The 15950-nt window shown below is 36.3% G+C and overlaps 1 protein-coding gene across 3 annotated transcripts; it reads right to left on the bottom strand.

Annotated features, from left to right (window-relative positions):
• Positions 1-4962: 4962 nt before the first annotated feature.
• kynu (kynureninase) lies at positions 4963-13617 on the bottom strand. Of its 3 annotated transcripts, none has more exons than XM_028009952.1 (15): positions 13470-13617; positions 12315-12467; positions 10836-11024; positions 10639-10759; positions 10485-10567; positions 8940-9001; positions 8791-8862; positions 7982-8056; positions 7753-7899; positions 7556-7654; positions 7404-7477; positions 7170-7222; positions 6692-6777; positions 6374-6604; positions 4963-5208 (listed from the first exon to the last, which is right to left on the bottom strand). In XM_028009952.1, the coding sequence occupies exons 3-15, from the start codon at positions 11002-11004 to the stop codon at positions 5086-5088; spliced, it is 1395 nt and encodes a 464-aa protein (XP_027865753.1). In that variant the 5' UTR covers positions 11005-11024; positions 12315-12467; positions 13470-13617; the 3' UTR covers positions 4963-5085. The 3 variants fall into 3 exon arrangements, 2 of the variants coding, with proteins under 2 accessions (XP_027865753.1, XP_027865752.1); XR_003594517.1 differs by lacking the exons at positions 12315-12467; positions 13470-13617 and adding exons at positions 6052-6171; positions 11370-11567 and having other exon boundaries at positions 5074-5208; XM_028009951.1 differs by lacking the exons at positions 12315-12467; positions 13470-13617 and adding an exon at positions 11370-11564.
• Positions 13618-15950: the final 2333 nt, after the last annotated feature.

The raw sequence follows: 15950 nt of genomic DNA on the forward strand, positions 1-15950 counted from the left end.
TGGTTTTTAGTTGTAATAACTCTTGCTCATTCTTCTTTAGATCCAAAGATAATAACTTCAGTTTTGTTTCTGTTCAGCTGGAGAAAGTTTTGGCACATCAACACATGTATCTGTTCTAGGCATTTTTTCAGTGATTGGATGGGCTCTGAGTCTCCTGGTGACATTGTAATGTAGAGCTGTGTATCATCTGCACAGCTATGGTAGCTGATCATATTTCCTGTTATAACCTGCTCTAGGGGGAGAATATAGATATTGAATAAGAGGGGTCCTAGGATTGAGCCCTGGGGCCCTTAGGGGATAGAGGATTAAAAGTTATCAAAAATATTAAGCTTATGTGAATATTAAAGGGGCGGTACCTTCTTCCCAAAAATTTTAACTAGTATAACTTTCAAAGGCTGAATTACACACGTGTATTGAATGATCCTTTTGATGTTCCCAACAACTTTATGTAGTCAGACCCTCTTGATGTAATCTACATGATCTTGTGTCAGAAGATAGATAACAAGTTGCTCTCACACGCTTCCAAGCACAGAGATTTTCACCTAAGGCTGCAAAATCAGTTCCAAAACATTTGGCTCTAAATGAAACACCTATTAAAACCTAAAGAAAATAAAATCCTTTTACTCCCAGTTTGATACATCAATTGCAGTTTTTATGCTTTCTGACGTGTTGCTACTTATTTGTAGTTTTAATTACCTCGTATGTAGTTTTGCTGCATTTCTGGATCTTCTTTGAAAGGAAAGCAGTTGATCCAGTGGTGCAGGTCAAACTTTGTAGCCTCAGTTGAAGCTTCATGACTGTTCTTGAAAAGAGGAGTTGGTCTCTCTAAGGTTCTCCTCCTCGTCTGGTCAATAATCCTTAGAAACCTGTAACAGGCTTCTTCACCTTTTCTAATGACTGAGTCCAGTAATGCTCTGGTTCTATCATAGTCATCTTTCTCTGCCTTTATCTTGCTGACCTCTTCATCAATGAGAACTTTTTGCTGATACAAGTTCTCAAGAATCACTGAGAGACTCTTTAATTCTCCAACAAGGTGAGGTCTAGCATTCTTAACATATTCCAAGGCTGACTGTTTTGTGCAAGCCATAACTTCAGAGGTTTGTTTTCACAAAAAGCCAACTTCACTGATCTGAAAAAAAATAAAAACACAGTTTAAAGAGGTTTTTAGTTAAGGCAGCATACATGAACACAAACAGCACATTCATTATGTTTAAGGTCCCCATAAACTAGTCTGCTCCTTTGAAAGCTACTGAAACAACAAAGTGAACATTTCTTGTAGTTCATCCCACAAGTAAACAACATTCCTAATTCAGTGATATGTATTTAACCCTCCTGTTATGTTGCAGTTCAAACTAACCCGTTTTAAAGTTTAAAATAAAAGTTTTGCATGAAACTTTTTCTATTTGTCTATTTGTCTTAATAGGTGCACTCTACATATAAATTAAAGATGTATTCATTTTACACATTTGTAACAACCCCCTGCGTCTACTTTTTGACCAGGTAGTCAAGTTGAAGTGCAGAAAAAATATTTAAAAATGTCCAATTCTATATATTTCCTTGCAGCTATGAACCATATTTCACCACACACACACACACGCCGCCACACACACCTATGCAAATGTGGACGCACACAAGCCCACTTTCTCACTATTCTCTTTACTTCACTAGGAAACTGCAAGAAAGCAGGTGTTCATACAACTTTTGACGTGAACCTTTTCAGTTCCCGTGGAAAAACTCCACCCACACTGAGTGACACTCAGCAGAAGTGGAGGAAAACATAAAAACTCTCTGCATGACTCATTTATCTTGATTTTAATCAGTGGGTCAATTTGACCCTGAACAGTATGTGTGTCTCAAGTTCATTAATAAAGATACACATTGAAAAAAAAAAATCAAAATGTAATATTAAAATTTTGTACCAAAGATTAATTTCAAGGAAATTATTGTTTTTTTGTGTCTATGTTTTTTTTCAGTGGACATAAAAAATTTAAATGACATTTTTATGTCCAAATGAGTAAATGAGCAGGTTGTCGTTATTGATCCTTAATTTCTGATAAATAAAAAAACATCACTGCACAAATATTGATTGAAATGGTTAGTACTGGAGTTAGTAAGCAGATACAAAAATGTTTTGGAGGAATTTTTTGGTTTCTGACACTATAGCATGATTAAACACTCCCAGGGTCAAATTGACCCAGGAACATTTTTGCTGTACCTCAGAAACAAACATAATAGGAGGGTTAATTATATTTTTCTATTTTTTTTAAAATAATCACTTAATGTAAACTAGTAACATTCCCCAAAAACTCTAATATTGGCTTAAACACATTAAATGAAATTCTGTTTTTATCAAACACCACTGACTTAAAGCATATTATACATAAATAAAACATATTAAAGCATATAAATACACATAGAATTTACAAACACTACAGTCACAAAAAATATTTACATTTAAAGATACAAAGTCTGAATATTTCCAAAAGATAATTTTGAAAATGTCCATGTATGAGTGTATGTGTATGGTTGTTGATATAGTGTAAGAACACAAGAGTTTTAAGTCCGAGTATCCATTACATCTGATATAGCTGACTCAAAATTCAATCAAATGTAAAAACGTCCTCAGTCATTTTGAAACATATTTTAAAAGACAAATAACTCTCCTGTATTGGTTTTCCTTTAATATTTGCCAACAAGAAAATCCAAACCAACCGAAACACACATTTCAAATATCTACAATTAAATTACGACTAGTTATAAAGTAAATTCAAGATATCTCAATTTTAATTTTGACTAATCATAATTCTAACTAAAGATATCTCGAATGACAACATAATTCAAAATATCTTAATTTGGATAGCAGATATATAGTTTTGACTAGTGGAAACTAAATTATAGATATCTTAAAAGCAAAAAATGACTAGACAAAGCTAAATTAAAGATATCTTAAATTGTAATTTTGACTAGTAAGAATTTCTTTTAAGATATCTCTGAATTAATTAGAGATATCTTGAATTGCATAGCATTTCTATTCAAGATATATCTTGAATATGTATTCTGTATAGTGAAAATGTCCCTGACTAAAGTAGCAACTTGAAATTTTAATAAAACAATAAAAAATAGAAAAAACTTTAAAAGATGTTTGAAAATGCACAATTTTCATGTTGAAAATGCTTTGACAAAGGCAATTTTAGCTTTTCAAAGCTGTTTTCAAGTGAATTTGGTTTGTCGGAAATAAATAAACAGGAAATTCTTTGCAGATTTGAGAAGCAGTCTTATAGTTGTTGAAGTTTTGCATTCTCCACATATCCAACATTGCCGAGCTCTTTCTACTTTGTGGCATTTACTGACAATTTTGTGCAGGAAACATAAAATTCTGCAGGTAACTGTTTGGACAGAACAAAGGGTCTTCCGCGCTATTCTTAATTCAGATATCTAAAATTGTAATATTCACTAGTCATAATTAAGTTCAAGACATCTTAAATTGTAAATACGGATGTGTCCCGTCAATTGACGGATCCAGTGTCGTAATTTGAGACATCTTGAAAGGAATTTTGACTCGTCAAAATGTAATTGAAGATATCTTGAATTATTATTCTTACTAGTCAGAATGTAAATGCAGACATCTTGAATTACTATTCCGGATAGTCAAAATGTAGTTTTGTCTAGTCAAGATGCATTTTTAGATGTCTAGAATGTAATTACGGATAGTCAGACGAAACCAAATTTATGTTAAAACGGCTTGCCATATTCACACGGGGTTGAAATGGCAGTTAAACAAGCCACGTGTCAAAACACGATTCATTTTACTAGAACTGTTTCAGGTTTATTTCACCTAACGAAAGGAAAACAAATACAAAATAAACATCTACTTCTCATCGCAGGCTGTCATTCATTAGTAAATAAGCAGAACCACTTATACAGATATCTCCTGAAAAACTACTTCTACACTCAGTCCGATTAAACTTCCGTGTAACTTAAAGAACTATCACAAGTTAAAATAGCTGCTTTTAAGGAAGAAGTCTAAACACTGCACCTCAACACATGAGCAAACTGAAATCCATTAAAAATAGCTTCAAATCTTACCTCTATGTTATTTGCAATAACGACAAAATACTCATTGTTCCGCAGTTCCTCGTTGAAATACGGACTGTCGTTAATCTAGGACCGTGGACCTACAGGCGTGTTTCTTCGTTTGGAACAAAAAAACTAAAGAATTTAGCTTTTCCGTGTATTGAACCAAAATTAAAAATTGGATAACAAACCAAACCGTCATCGGATTTCCAATTTCTCACACTAAACGAAAGTGAAACTGTTAAAGAAAATCCTCCTCGTGGATGGACGGATCAGGAAGTAATTCAAGTTTAGAACAGCGTTTTTCAAAATTAAGCTTCAGGTTAATGGTAAAAAGAATCAAGGTAAAATATTAGTTAATGCTAATGGATAAAATAATCAAAATAATACTTTTGTCTTTTTATCTATCACATCTGAGCAAGAGGAAAACTTAGTGACATTAACTAGTCAGTCTAATAAATGGCTAACACCTACTCAAAGTCAGGCGAATGGAATGGATAATAACTATTCAGAGTAAGGTACATAGTTTCAGCAACAACTACGTACTGCTAGTCAGGGTAATGACTAATCAGTCTGGCTTCTTGATTGGTCGAAATCAAGGTGGCTCCCAACAGGTAAGCTAACATGGTGGTACTAGTGACTGATAAAAGTCCAGCAAAAAGCTCACAGTCAGACTAATAGCTACTTCATATCCAGCCTACTATTAATTATACTCAAGCTAATGGTTCAGTTTTTGTATATAAATGTAAATAAATGAGAGATTCACCTCAATATAAGACGTAAAAGCTTAAACATGTTTAAGTAGGAGAGAAACTGAACCTATGTCCCTCCTATCAGCCAGTGATTCTCTTTTGTACTCATTGATTGACCAATCGGAGCAGACTCAGGTGTTTTATAATTTGTTTAATGACATTTTCATCCGTCATTGACAAGATGGTTGCATATCGACAGGCCGTTGCAGCACACAGGGCTTGATGAGGTTGCTGAAGTTGTTTTCTTCTCATTGTGGGTCTAGCCGCTGCTGCTGGCAGCCAGAGCTTTTCCCAGTGTTTCGATGAAGCGATGCACGTCCCTGAAGGAGTTATAGAGCGGCACCGGAGCCACTCGCAGCACGCTGGGCTCCCTCATGTCACACTGCAACAGGAAAAATTTAGCTTCAGATTTTAAAAAATAAGAGGAATTTATCTTATTTTTATCTGTTTACTGCACAGTAAACAGGATTTATATTTACAGTAATATGAATATATAAAGGTTTATGTAATCTTTCAAATAAAACAGCCATGTGTATTAATACAAAAAACAATTATGTAAACAGTGACATGTTAAAAATACTGATTAATTATGCTAAGTTTCACATATTCATTACTTCAAATGTCTCAGAAATCTAAGAAACTAATATTTCCAATCTCTTAAGTTTATTTTTTATGATAAATCAAGCTACTCAGGAAGTACGATGCATGCTACAGCCATTGTAGATAGAAAAAAAGGAGTACATTTCTGCCAATAAATTTAATTTTGGAAATTTTCTAGAAAAATGCTAGGAAATTTCTTATGAAAATTTAGTTTAATTAACCTCAGAAATTTTCTTAAACAAACACTGAAATTTTTTGAGTTTGAAAAGTCAAAACATTTGCAGATAAAAAGCTCAAATTTTGAGATTAATCTGAAAATCATTCTAGAAAATGATTACTTTTAACCTTTCTTTGGTCTATAATGGCCCTAATACGCTGTTGTAAGAGTAGCAATAGTTCATAATATTGTTCTCATACAAGCAAATAACCAATACAGTGCAGTAGAACTACACCTATCTTACCCCCCAAAAAAGTTATTCCAGTAACTGTAACTAGTACGACCCAACTCTGAACATGGACAACAAAATTACCATCTATTCTTGTTAACAAGCTTAACATGAAGCTTATTGGCATGGACTAATTAATCAATCATTTAGTTAACATCCAGCAGCATAACTCAACTTACTCTGTTTGGTAATAAACTGCAAAGTTCTTTCCCTACTGCTGATCTGCTGCCATGTTTCTAACACGCCGGCGTGTCGCTCTGCACAGCAGCTTGTCTCCGTCGCTGACCGCTGGTGTAAAACTGGCAGGAGAATCTTAGCGCTCATGTTGTGTTTAAAGGCAGTTCGGAAAAACACGTTACGACACGTTAGCAACAGATTAAACAGTTGTAACGGCTGGAAAAAGAGCAGGAGCCCCTACTGTATGAAACTGAGATAGGAATAATAGAAAGATGGCCACTCTGAGGTAAAAACAAACAAATAGCGTCAAGGCGAGGTGCTTACAGCGACTCCTCTCTTCTCCAGCTCCTGGAAGACTCTCCGGATCGGGATGGAGAAGGAGAGAGACAGCTGGCAGCCTCTCTGCTGGGGGTCAGAGGGCGTGAGGATTCGGACGTAAGCTTTGTGAGGCTGGGCCGGGTCCTCTGTGTAGAACTCCTTCATCAGGTACTCCAGGTACCCGGTCAGGAGTACAGACTTCCTCCGCAGCGACTGCATGCTCGCCATGTTAAACAGCTGGAACATTTTATAGGCGACTTTAAAAACAGCTAGTTTTTATCTCAAGACATGAATCTATGAAATAAGTCTTGTAAAGTTTATTACTTCTAAGCTGGCCTGTAGAGGGCAGACAAGAAGAATGGGTTGATTTGAGAGCCTGAAGCCGCTCACTCCAGGCTGCAGCTCCATCACTGGGAGCAGAAAACAGTAGAAACGTACATGTAACACAATACTGATGGAAGAGGATTAGGGCCACAGAAAAATAATAAGTATTCTGACTTTAGCCTAAGAAACTTAAACAAATCTGAATTCAGAGATTAAACTCACAAACCTGAAATTAAAAGTAAAATCAGAGAAAAAAGTCTAAATTTTTAGTTTAAAGTCAGTATAGTTTTTTTTTTCCAGTGGCCCTAATTATCTTCAGTACAACTATTTTATAGCCTGAATAGCAATTTTTATTGAATGAAATAGGATTTTCCTCCCACATTCATCAACACTTCATGAAATACCAAAACTGGCCACAAGATGGGAGCAAAAAGCCACATTTTATATAAACTCTCATTAGATAAAGTGGAAAGTTTACCGTTGGTCATCCTAAAGCGAGTTGCCAGGTCATGACCCCACCATCCTAACAGCCTGAAGGAGACACAAATTAAACAATTAAAGTGACAGGCCCCCTTTATTCTAATTGGCCAATGGGGTAATAAGCAGCTTAAACTTAATTTGTACTTTAAAGTTTGGTTGTTTAACACAAAAATCAACTTCTGGGATAAATGAAACAGAAATTTGTTTGTTTTAAAACAGTTGTGTTACTCACGCCGGTTTGATGGTGTCTTTATGTTTTTCGTGAATGAACGCCCCGGCGAGGCCGCCAGCACCTGAGTTCAGATACTGTAGAGCAACAACACAATCATCATTAACAGTTTCCTTTCTTACATTTCTGTCTGATTCAGGTTCTCTTCAGCAGACCTTATAAGAGCACCAGCAGGCAAAGTCAACATCCCACTCATGCAGCTTCAGATCTGCGTTTCCCACTGCATGGGCGCAGTCAAATCCAACAAAACAGCCCTGATGACACACAACATATCAGTCAGTTAACTTTTGATTTCATACCTCTAATATCCTAATTAAATGTGATGGGAACATTTTTTTTATCTTCCTGATACCTTTTTGTGGCCAGCCTTCGTGATGGCGTGCATGTCAAACAGCTGACCAGTGTAGTACTGAACCCCGGGCAACATCACCATGGCGATGACGTCGCCTTCTTTCTTGATGACGTCCAGGATGTCCTCAGTTCTCAGAGTGTCTTCACCCTGAAGACAGAGAAAAATATCACATTTGTGGGAACTCAGGTCTAAATCGATTGGATGCTGGTGTGAGGTGTTGTGGACGCACTGGTCTGGGAGACAGCATCAGCATGCTGCTCTCGGGTGGAAATCCTCGCAGGCGGATCTGAGACTCGATGGCGTACTGAGAACAGGAGAAACATTTCACCATGAAGAGTTTGAAAGTCCAGCTTAAAAAAACTACAATGGTGTATTAGGGCCATTGTAGATAGAAAAATGAACATTTCTGCCAAAAATATTGAAATTTTTAGATTAATTACATTTCTTAGCTCTAAAACTAAAAAGATTTAGAAGAAGAAAACAAGCTACGAGTTGGTTTGTAGAAGAAATTTTGAAATTAATCTCAGAAAGTTTCTACAGAATTTTTTTAATTTTCCTAAAAATGACCAAGAAAAATACTCAGTCATGCCACAAACATCCAACAACTTTTTATTCAAACATACTTGGGCACAAACATCTATTATCTTCAGCTAATCACAGCAAAGTTTTTACAAGAAAATTCTCATTTTTGTTGCTGGAAATTAACTAAAACATTTTATAGAGAAACAAAAAAGAAAACAATTTTATGATCAAGTTAAATACCTATAAACATTAAAGCAAAATATAATACTAATATTACTCCTTTAATTTATTGTTGGCAAGGCAAAGTAAAAAAAAATCACAATAATATCAGTTTTGTGTCTTTGACCGGAGAGAAAATCTCATTTTGGTCACTGAAGACTTTCAACTTGGGCAATTTCTACACCACTGTTACCTGCTGTCAACTGCTCATTACTGTAGTTTGTTTGGGGATTTTATTGTATTTGATTTAATGTAACAGGACAGAAGCTAACAAAGGAGGGTTACAGACATACTCACATGATCCGAAGGGAAGGCTTTGCTCTCCAGAAGGATTTTGTATCTAGTTGGAGTCGGTTTGTAGAAGGACAGCTGCAGAGTGACACCATCAGATGACTCAATTTTTCCACTGAACCCTTTACTTTAGACACATTTCTGCAAGGCGTTACCATTAGGAGATGCAGATTGACCGTCAGGCCGTTCATCAGCGCTACTTCCCCACTTTTAGCTCCTGGTATGAAACAAAACCTTCTTATTAGTTCAAGTTGGTAAGCTTAGATAATCAAGGTGCTGTCAACACATTCAATGTTGTAAACATTTAGAAAGGTCTGGGTAAATCTACTGGTTTAAACTGATCTGGTCAGTCAGTGAGTTCAGGGTCAGTCTGGTCACTGACCTTCAGACCGGAGGCACAGATGTAACTAACAAAACTTGCCTGAAGCTTCACAGCTTAATGTGCAGAAGATGCAGCTTTAGATCACTTTGAAGTCAGTGCTGCTCTTTGGAAGTTATCCAGAATTCATTGTTGTCTGAAATTTGGCCAAGATGTTTGTGGAACTAAACACAAACATCCTTACTTTCACACTAAACCTAAATGTGTCTTTAAGAACTTTGGGAAAAGAAACATAAAAAAGACAAAATATATTTTGTAATGATTGAGAAAGGGAAACGTTTTTACAAGATCTTCTTCTTCCTGCTCCCTTTTCACTCATGTTGAGTTATTGTTGTAAGAGTTTGTGTTTGTACATTGACTGAATTTGTTCAATCGAATGAATTAACTTATTGATTGATTGAAATTGTTTCTTCCTTCATTGTACTTTCTGAAAAAACCCAACACTAAATATTTTTACCAAACTTCCTGACATTCTTAGATCTGCCTCCCTCACCTTCTTCAAATCTCATGAACTTGTGTCAAATGTTTTTACTGGACAAATTTTCTCTCATGCTGCTAATAAAAAGTTTCCAGAACCCATCATCAATATTCTTAATGCAAAAGCAGCACAAACTAAAACATTTTCTGCACATACCAAAATGATTGACAACAAATTTGCTTGATTTTGTAAGAGTGACCTCTGATGACCTGCATGACCTGTTGACCTTCAAACTTTCAGTTATATCTGCAAAGCAAAAGTTAACCAGCACAAATGTAGCCGAGTTCATTGATGTCAGATGGTTGACCTTCCATGACCTCTGGTAACATTTATTAATAGATTTAAAATTTTTGCTGCACAAACTTTTGACACCAATTTTATTCAACTTGAAGGTCATCAACCAAAATTTAAAGATACTGTATATCTCCAACTTTATTCAACTAAAACTTCATAAAACATTTGTGTAAATTGGCGCTTTAAAATGTATCCAGATAAATGTCATAAATACTGCAAAAGTTAGTAAAAATGCCAAACCGGCAAACAAACATTTAGCTCTGATATTAGCGGATTGCGTGTCCCAGTCACTGATGGTAGTAATCTTATAAGCTAGTGTATTTTTGTTTTATCTGGATACTTTATAAGTACATTTGAAGTTCAAGGACAGTAAAGTAAAGGAAATGCAATGGTTGTATTAAGGATAACACTTTGCTTTTCCTCCCAATAATATTTATTTCTTTTTACTGAAGGTGGTCACTTTAAATTGTTGTTCTGTGCTTCCATCTTCATTTCTTCCTAACTTGTTTCAGTGTATTTGGAGGTTTTTTGTAATTTCTCTGAACTCACCAACAATATTGGCCATGAAGTCTTCTAGATTGTTTTCCGCCCAGGCCCAAGGCCTGGAGCCGACAGTGTGACCATGAATAGCTCTGTTTAAAGGACAGCAAGAGAATGTGAATAAAATACTTTACTAACAAAGCTAATAATGAAACAAACTAACATCTTAGCCCAGTTGTCCAGCTCCTCCTCCAGATATTTCCGTGCATTTTTGGGTTGCAGACCCAACGAGTTTCCACACAGGTAGATGCATTCTTGGCTCCCGTCCACCAGAGAGAGATCAGCTGCAGAGTCAAACTGAATCATCACCACAGTCCACCTTCAGGCCAGCACATCTCTACTGAAATATTTTCTACTCACTGGGAGGCAAATCTGCGATTTTGGGCACCAGGAAGTTTTCTCTGAGGTGCCGCAGTTTGTCGTGTTTGTCAAAGTAATCGGCTACTTTCTCTGAAGTTGGACTGCAGTCCAGCAAGGCGGACACTCGTTTCACCGCCGCTGTGGGACTGAGGTCAAAAATGTCGTCCATTGGTGAGGGAGCAGAAAACCCTAAGAGGTGAACCAAGAGAAGCAGTGGGTGATGTGACCTGATGCATTAAAAGATTTCAACATCACTGCAAATACAATTAAATCTTACTAATTGTGGTGAAGTGTCTTAAGATAACAATAACAAGAGACTTTTGAGCAACATAATATAATAATTATTATTGATGAAAATAGTTCTAGTTCCAGTTTATAAATGCATAAACTGCTCGTTTCTTTGCTTCTGTAAGATCTTGTGTTATCAATTTTTATCTACATTACGTTTTTCTTATTTTTCTCTTATTTCCCTGAATGCTGCAACACAAATCAAGTTTTCTGTCTGCACTCTTTAAAGAGAAAGTTGTAACTCACTGCGGCTCGGTGGGTTATGGACGAGTTTCTTTTCTGCTGGCAGGACAGAGGCTGACTGAACCCTCGGAGACGCTCTTTAACCTCTCTGTGCTCACTCTCAGGTTAATCATTGCATCAATGAACTGACCTCCAGCTCCAGATAGCAGCTAACCACTTCAACAAAACGCCTGGATCACATTTTAGCCCCGTAACGGATACTTATGAAAAAAACTGCTTCCTCTTTCATGTGGTTTCAGTTTTAAGTGTGAAATTTGAAGAGAACAGGGTGAACTTCCTCATAAAGAGCCAATCATTGCAGCTGCTGTTGCAGAAACAGCCAGTAGTTTCACCGGATCTCAGCCAGACAGCAGGGATTTGTTCCCATTTACAAACTGGGAAAGCTGGTCTTTATGGAGCTTAAGGCACAAAGGGACAAACAAAACTGCATTCATGAGGCTGGACACATTATTTTCATCCAGTTTTCTTTTTAATCTGGGTAGGATTAATTTAATAAAATCAGTATTCATCAATCTTTAAATGTGCAACTAATAAACACCAGTACAATTCTCTTGAAAGAAGTTTAGCCCTTCTCCACCAGAGGGCAGAAGAGGATATGCAAATTGTCTTCACTAATACTTTAAAGGGGCAGTTTTATGTTTTAACATAAATAAATAAGTATGTTGCCTTCAGTTGTTATAAACATAATCTGTATCAAATCGTCACCGTCCTACAATAATATCCTACATCATGTTTTGGCAATAAAGAAACAAAAATCACTTAGCAAAAAGACTATCAAAGGATTAATGTTTTGGTCAGTAACTCAGTACTTCAGTAGTCTTTTAACCCAATGTTTTTACTCTTACATGAGTCATTTCTTGGTCGGATACTTTCTACTTTTACTAAAGTAAAAATATGTTGAAGTAGTGCTACTCTTACTCGAGTACCATTTTTGGCTGCTCTACCCACCTCTGCACCAACCAGGTAGGTAAGAGTTCACAAAAAACTCAAAGAAGAGTTCACAGAAGTTCCCTGAAGCAGCTGGCCGGTCAACCAGCAGGAATCTTCAGTGTGTCGTCCATCGGTCTGGCTCACCATCACATCCAAACGTCAGTTCTAGGGCTTCAACAAATAAAACAACAAAAAACTCTAAACTTTGGAGTTCAAACAACAGAAATTAACTAAAATCCCAAGTTTCAATGTAATTTATTACTGTTTTTTATTAATGTCTTGCTGTAGCACTCAACCTTCTACAACGGAGGCAAAGTAAATTAAAATATAACTACATTTTATGTTTTGAATTGTTTCTATAATACCCTATACATTTGACTGGACTGACAACAAAACACTAATTTAACAAAAGAAAAAATCCCATAATTTATATATAATTTCATGTATAAAATATAAAACGATTAATAAGTCATTGAGCTATTAGGAATAATAAATAGTCATTAAATATTCAAAGAAATTGTAAAGTAAGTGACCTTCCTGCTCAAATTAAATGCTTAAACACAATACACAAAAAAAAAGTCAGAAAGAAATCTAAAAAACTTTTTCTGGCATTTCAGTTTAGTCTGATTTCATTTCAGAAAGGGAGCAAAAAATCGTTTTATGTGTATGAAAATATCTGGTTTCAACTGTAAATAACACTTTTAAAATTTAATCAAATATTAGACTACAATTATATTACAAAACTGTGACGTTTGAATATCAAGCAATTTTCAAGCATTTTCCAGGTAAGTTTTAAAACTTTTCCAGCACATCTTATTGTCACGCAGTCCATATTTTATATAATTAGCCTTATGAACACCTTTAAACTACATAACACCATGAATTACATATTAAAAATTTTCCTAAACAATCCTACTGGGTTTTAACCGACTTGTTTAACCGTTATAAGAAAGTGTCAGCTAGCAGGTGGTTAATTTAACTAGTTACCTTAGCTAACTAACCTAGTCGCATCTTTTGTTATCACGTATTCCAACTGTTAAAACAGCTAGCAGTTAGCTTAGCTGAGGTAAGCTAAGGTTAGCCGCCATTTTTGTAACCGTCAAAAATGTCGGTTACATTTTTGGGTTAAAATATAACCGACACTTTTCCACCGTCGCCATTATCTTGACTCACCGGAGTTTCCAGAGTAAGCGACACTTTTCAACCTCCGTTAATATCCGCAGTTCTTTAACGATGTTACACCATCCAACATTCATTTCTTACACACTGTAAAATTTTATTTTTTCTTTCGTTATCCCTTAATTTTGTCCGCGAGCTCTCTGTTGCTGATCTCAGACGTTGCTCTCTCTTCACGCACGTACGCGCAAGCCGACGGTAAAGCGTGCCCCCTACTGGCGCTACCGAGAAACACAACAGTTTTAATTAAATGTTTTTAGTGACCATACTCTGTTAATGTTTGGGTTACATTCATAGAAACCCGTCAAGTCTACCGTAATACCGTATTTTACCGCGCTATTTCCCGTCGTGATCTCCTATTAGTATTTTGCAGTAAATTTCCCGTATTATACCATTACTTGCCACTGGTTGGGTCAGTCTGCGGATGGAAACGGCTCCTGGCTCTGGGATCGGACCAGTAGCAGCCCAGAGACAGACTGGAGACAGACAATGTTCCTGCTTTGAACTAGAAAGATAAATGGAAGTCAGGTTTCCCCCAGTGTTTTTTCAGACTGGTGTGTCAACCGGCTATATTTTCCCCCCACCAGGCTTTGGGTTGTTATTAATTGGGGATTTTTCAGTAATGATGGATGAAGCTTAAGGTTTATAGTTGAAGCATTGAACTGACTGTTTTTTGAAAAGTGGAGATTTCTGTCCAGTGTTTAAAGGGTTTGATCTGTCCTGTCCTGTTGCCGCTTTCCCGTACTGTTGTTGCTGAGAGTAGCAGTGGAAAGCTTAAAAAGTTTACCGTATTCCCAAATCCAAACGTTGGCAGGTATGTACTAATTTAGATTAAGTAATAGCGAATAAAATTTTATTTTTTACTTTGTGTTTGAACTCCAAAGTTTGATCCTGGAAAAGTTTGAAAACTGACCTTAAAATGCTTCAAGTCCAATGTAACGTTTGATTAACCGTACAAAGTGTTATTTACAGTTGAAACCAGATATTTCCATACATCAAATAAAGATTTGTTTTTCTTAAATCAGACTGAATCTTTCTTGTTTTAGGTCAGTTATAATGACCAAACTTATTACTATTTGCTGAATGCCAGAGAAAACGTTTTAGATCATTTTTTTCTAACTTTCTTTGTATATTGTGTTGAAGCATTTAATTTGCATTTAAATAATGATTATTTATTATTCCTAATGGCTCAATCACACACTGTCTTATATGTTTAAGTTTAAGTTGGGATTTTTTAAATTAAATTTGTTAGAATGTCGAGTACTACAAGACATTATGAGTCATAAATGATACTGAAACTGTTTTAACTCCAAAGTTTGGTGCTTAAAGTTTGAAAACTTGCCTAGAAAATGGTCGAAGTGTCTTGAGCCTCAAACTAACACGCCTGCCTCCTGCTGCATTCGTCTTATTTTGCTTCCATTAGCAGGAGGACATGTTGTGACTCAGACTGAAGGAACAATGTGGCTGCAAGATGTTTGCGGCTCCCCAGCAGCTGACATGCCGCTCGCTCTTGTTCCTGCAGTAAAACGAGGATGTGGGACATCTGGAAGCAGTCAGGAGGCAACAACGGACGCTTCTCTGGGCGCTGAAGTCAAACCAGGAGGTAGAAAACGTTCTGTCTGCTGACCTCTGAAGATTCAAGGGACAAGAGAATAAAATGTAATTAAATTATAATGATTTGTCCAATAAGCTTTTCTTTGCCGCAAATGTGTTTCAGAAAAGCAAACTGCAGCATAAACGCAGACGTCACATCATTTAAAACATCTCATAAAGGAATTATGAAAGGAATCTTGATTTTTGACTTTACATATATTTTTACATTTTTATGAATGCCTTTTATTCTGCAAAATGCTGAGTCGGCAGTTTGTTACTGATAAAACCAGAAGCTCAACTTTATCAATGTGAGAATTTTCAAATTAAAGCTTGAGACACCCCGACATGCTAATAGATGTAGCATGTCTTTAAAAATCTGATTTATGAGCTTATTTTATATATTTACATAAAACATGCTAATTATACCATTTGAAACAGAAGTAAAGGAAGGGTTATTCTGGAACTGTTTGTCATAATGTGAATTATTTTCATGAAAATCAGCAGAATTATTCCATTTTCTTGTTGTTTTTAGAGTTTGCAGGTTGTTTCTCACGGATCTCTCAGAGGAACGGCGAGTCCAGCACACCTGCTGCTCCACTCCGGTCTTTTATTTAGTGGAAAGGTATGTGTTTTCTCTCCTCTCTGTGGCCTCCAGCACCTGATATTTACCCCGGTCAGGAGGCTAACCCACCCCCAACCCTCCTGCAGGGACATCGGCTCAGTCACAAACCGCCTCCAATCACATGAGATGACTTCCTGTTGTTTAAGACTTTTACTGAATGGAAAACCCAACGTATACAAAGGAACAAGAAACTAAACAACAGCAAATTCAATTTTATCCTCATGTTTCTGCAAAGCTGTTCGGCAGCCAGGCAGAACCAACGG

This window comes from Xiphophorus couchianus, chromosome 24 (assembly GCF_001444195.1).
Source record: "Xiphophorus couchianus chromosome 24, X_couchianus-1.0, whole genome shotgun sequence".
Taxonomy (NCBI): Eukaryota; Metazoa; Chordata; class Actinopteri; order Cyprinodontiformes; family Poeciliidae; genus Xiphophorus; species Xiphophorus couchianus.

Coding starts and splice junctions, on each gene's coding strand:
- kynu (XM_028009952.1), bottom strand. CDS start 11,004: ATGGACGACATTTTTGACCTCAGTCCCACAGCGGCGGTGAAACGAGTG. Junction 10,568..10,638: donor CTGGACAACTGGGCTAAGAT/GTTAGTTTGTTT, acceptor TCCTTTAAACAG/AGCTATTCATGGTCACACTG. Junction 6,605..6,691: donor CTCTACAGGCCAGCTTAGAA/GTAATAAACTTT, acceptor AAAATGTTCCAG/CTGTTTAACATGGCGAGCAT.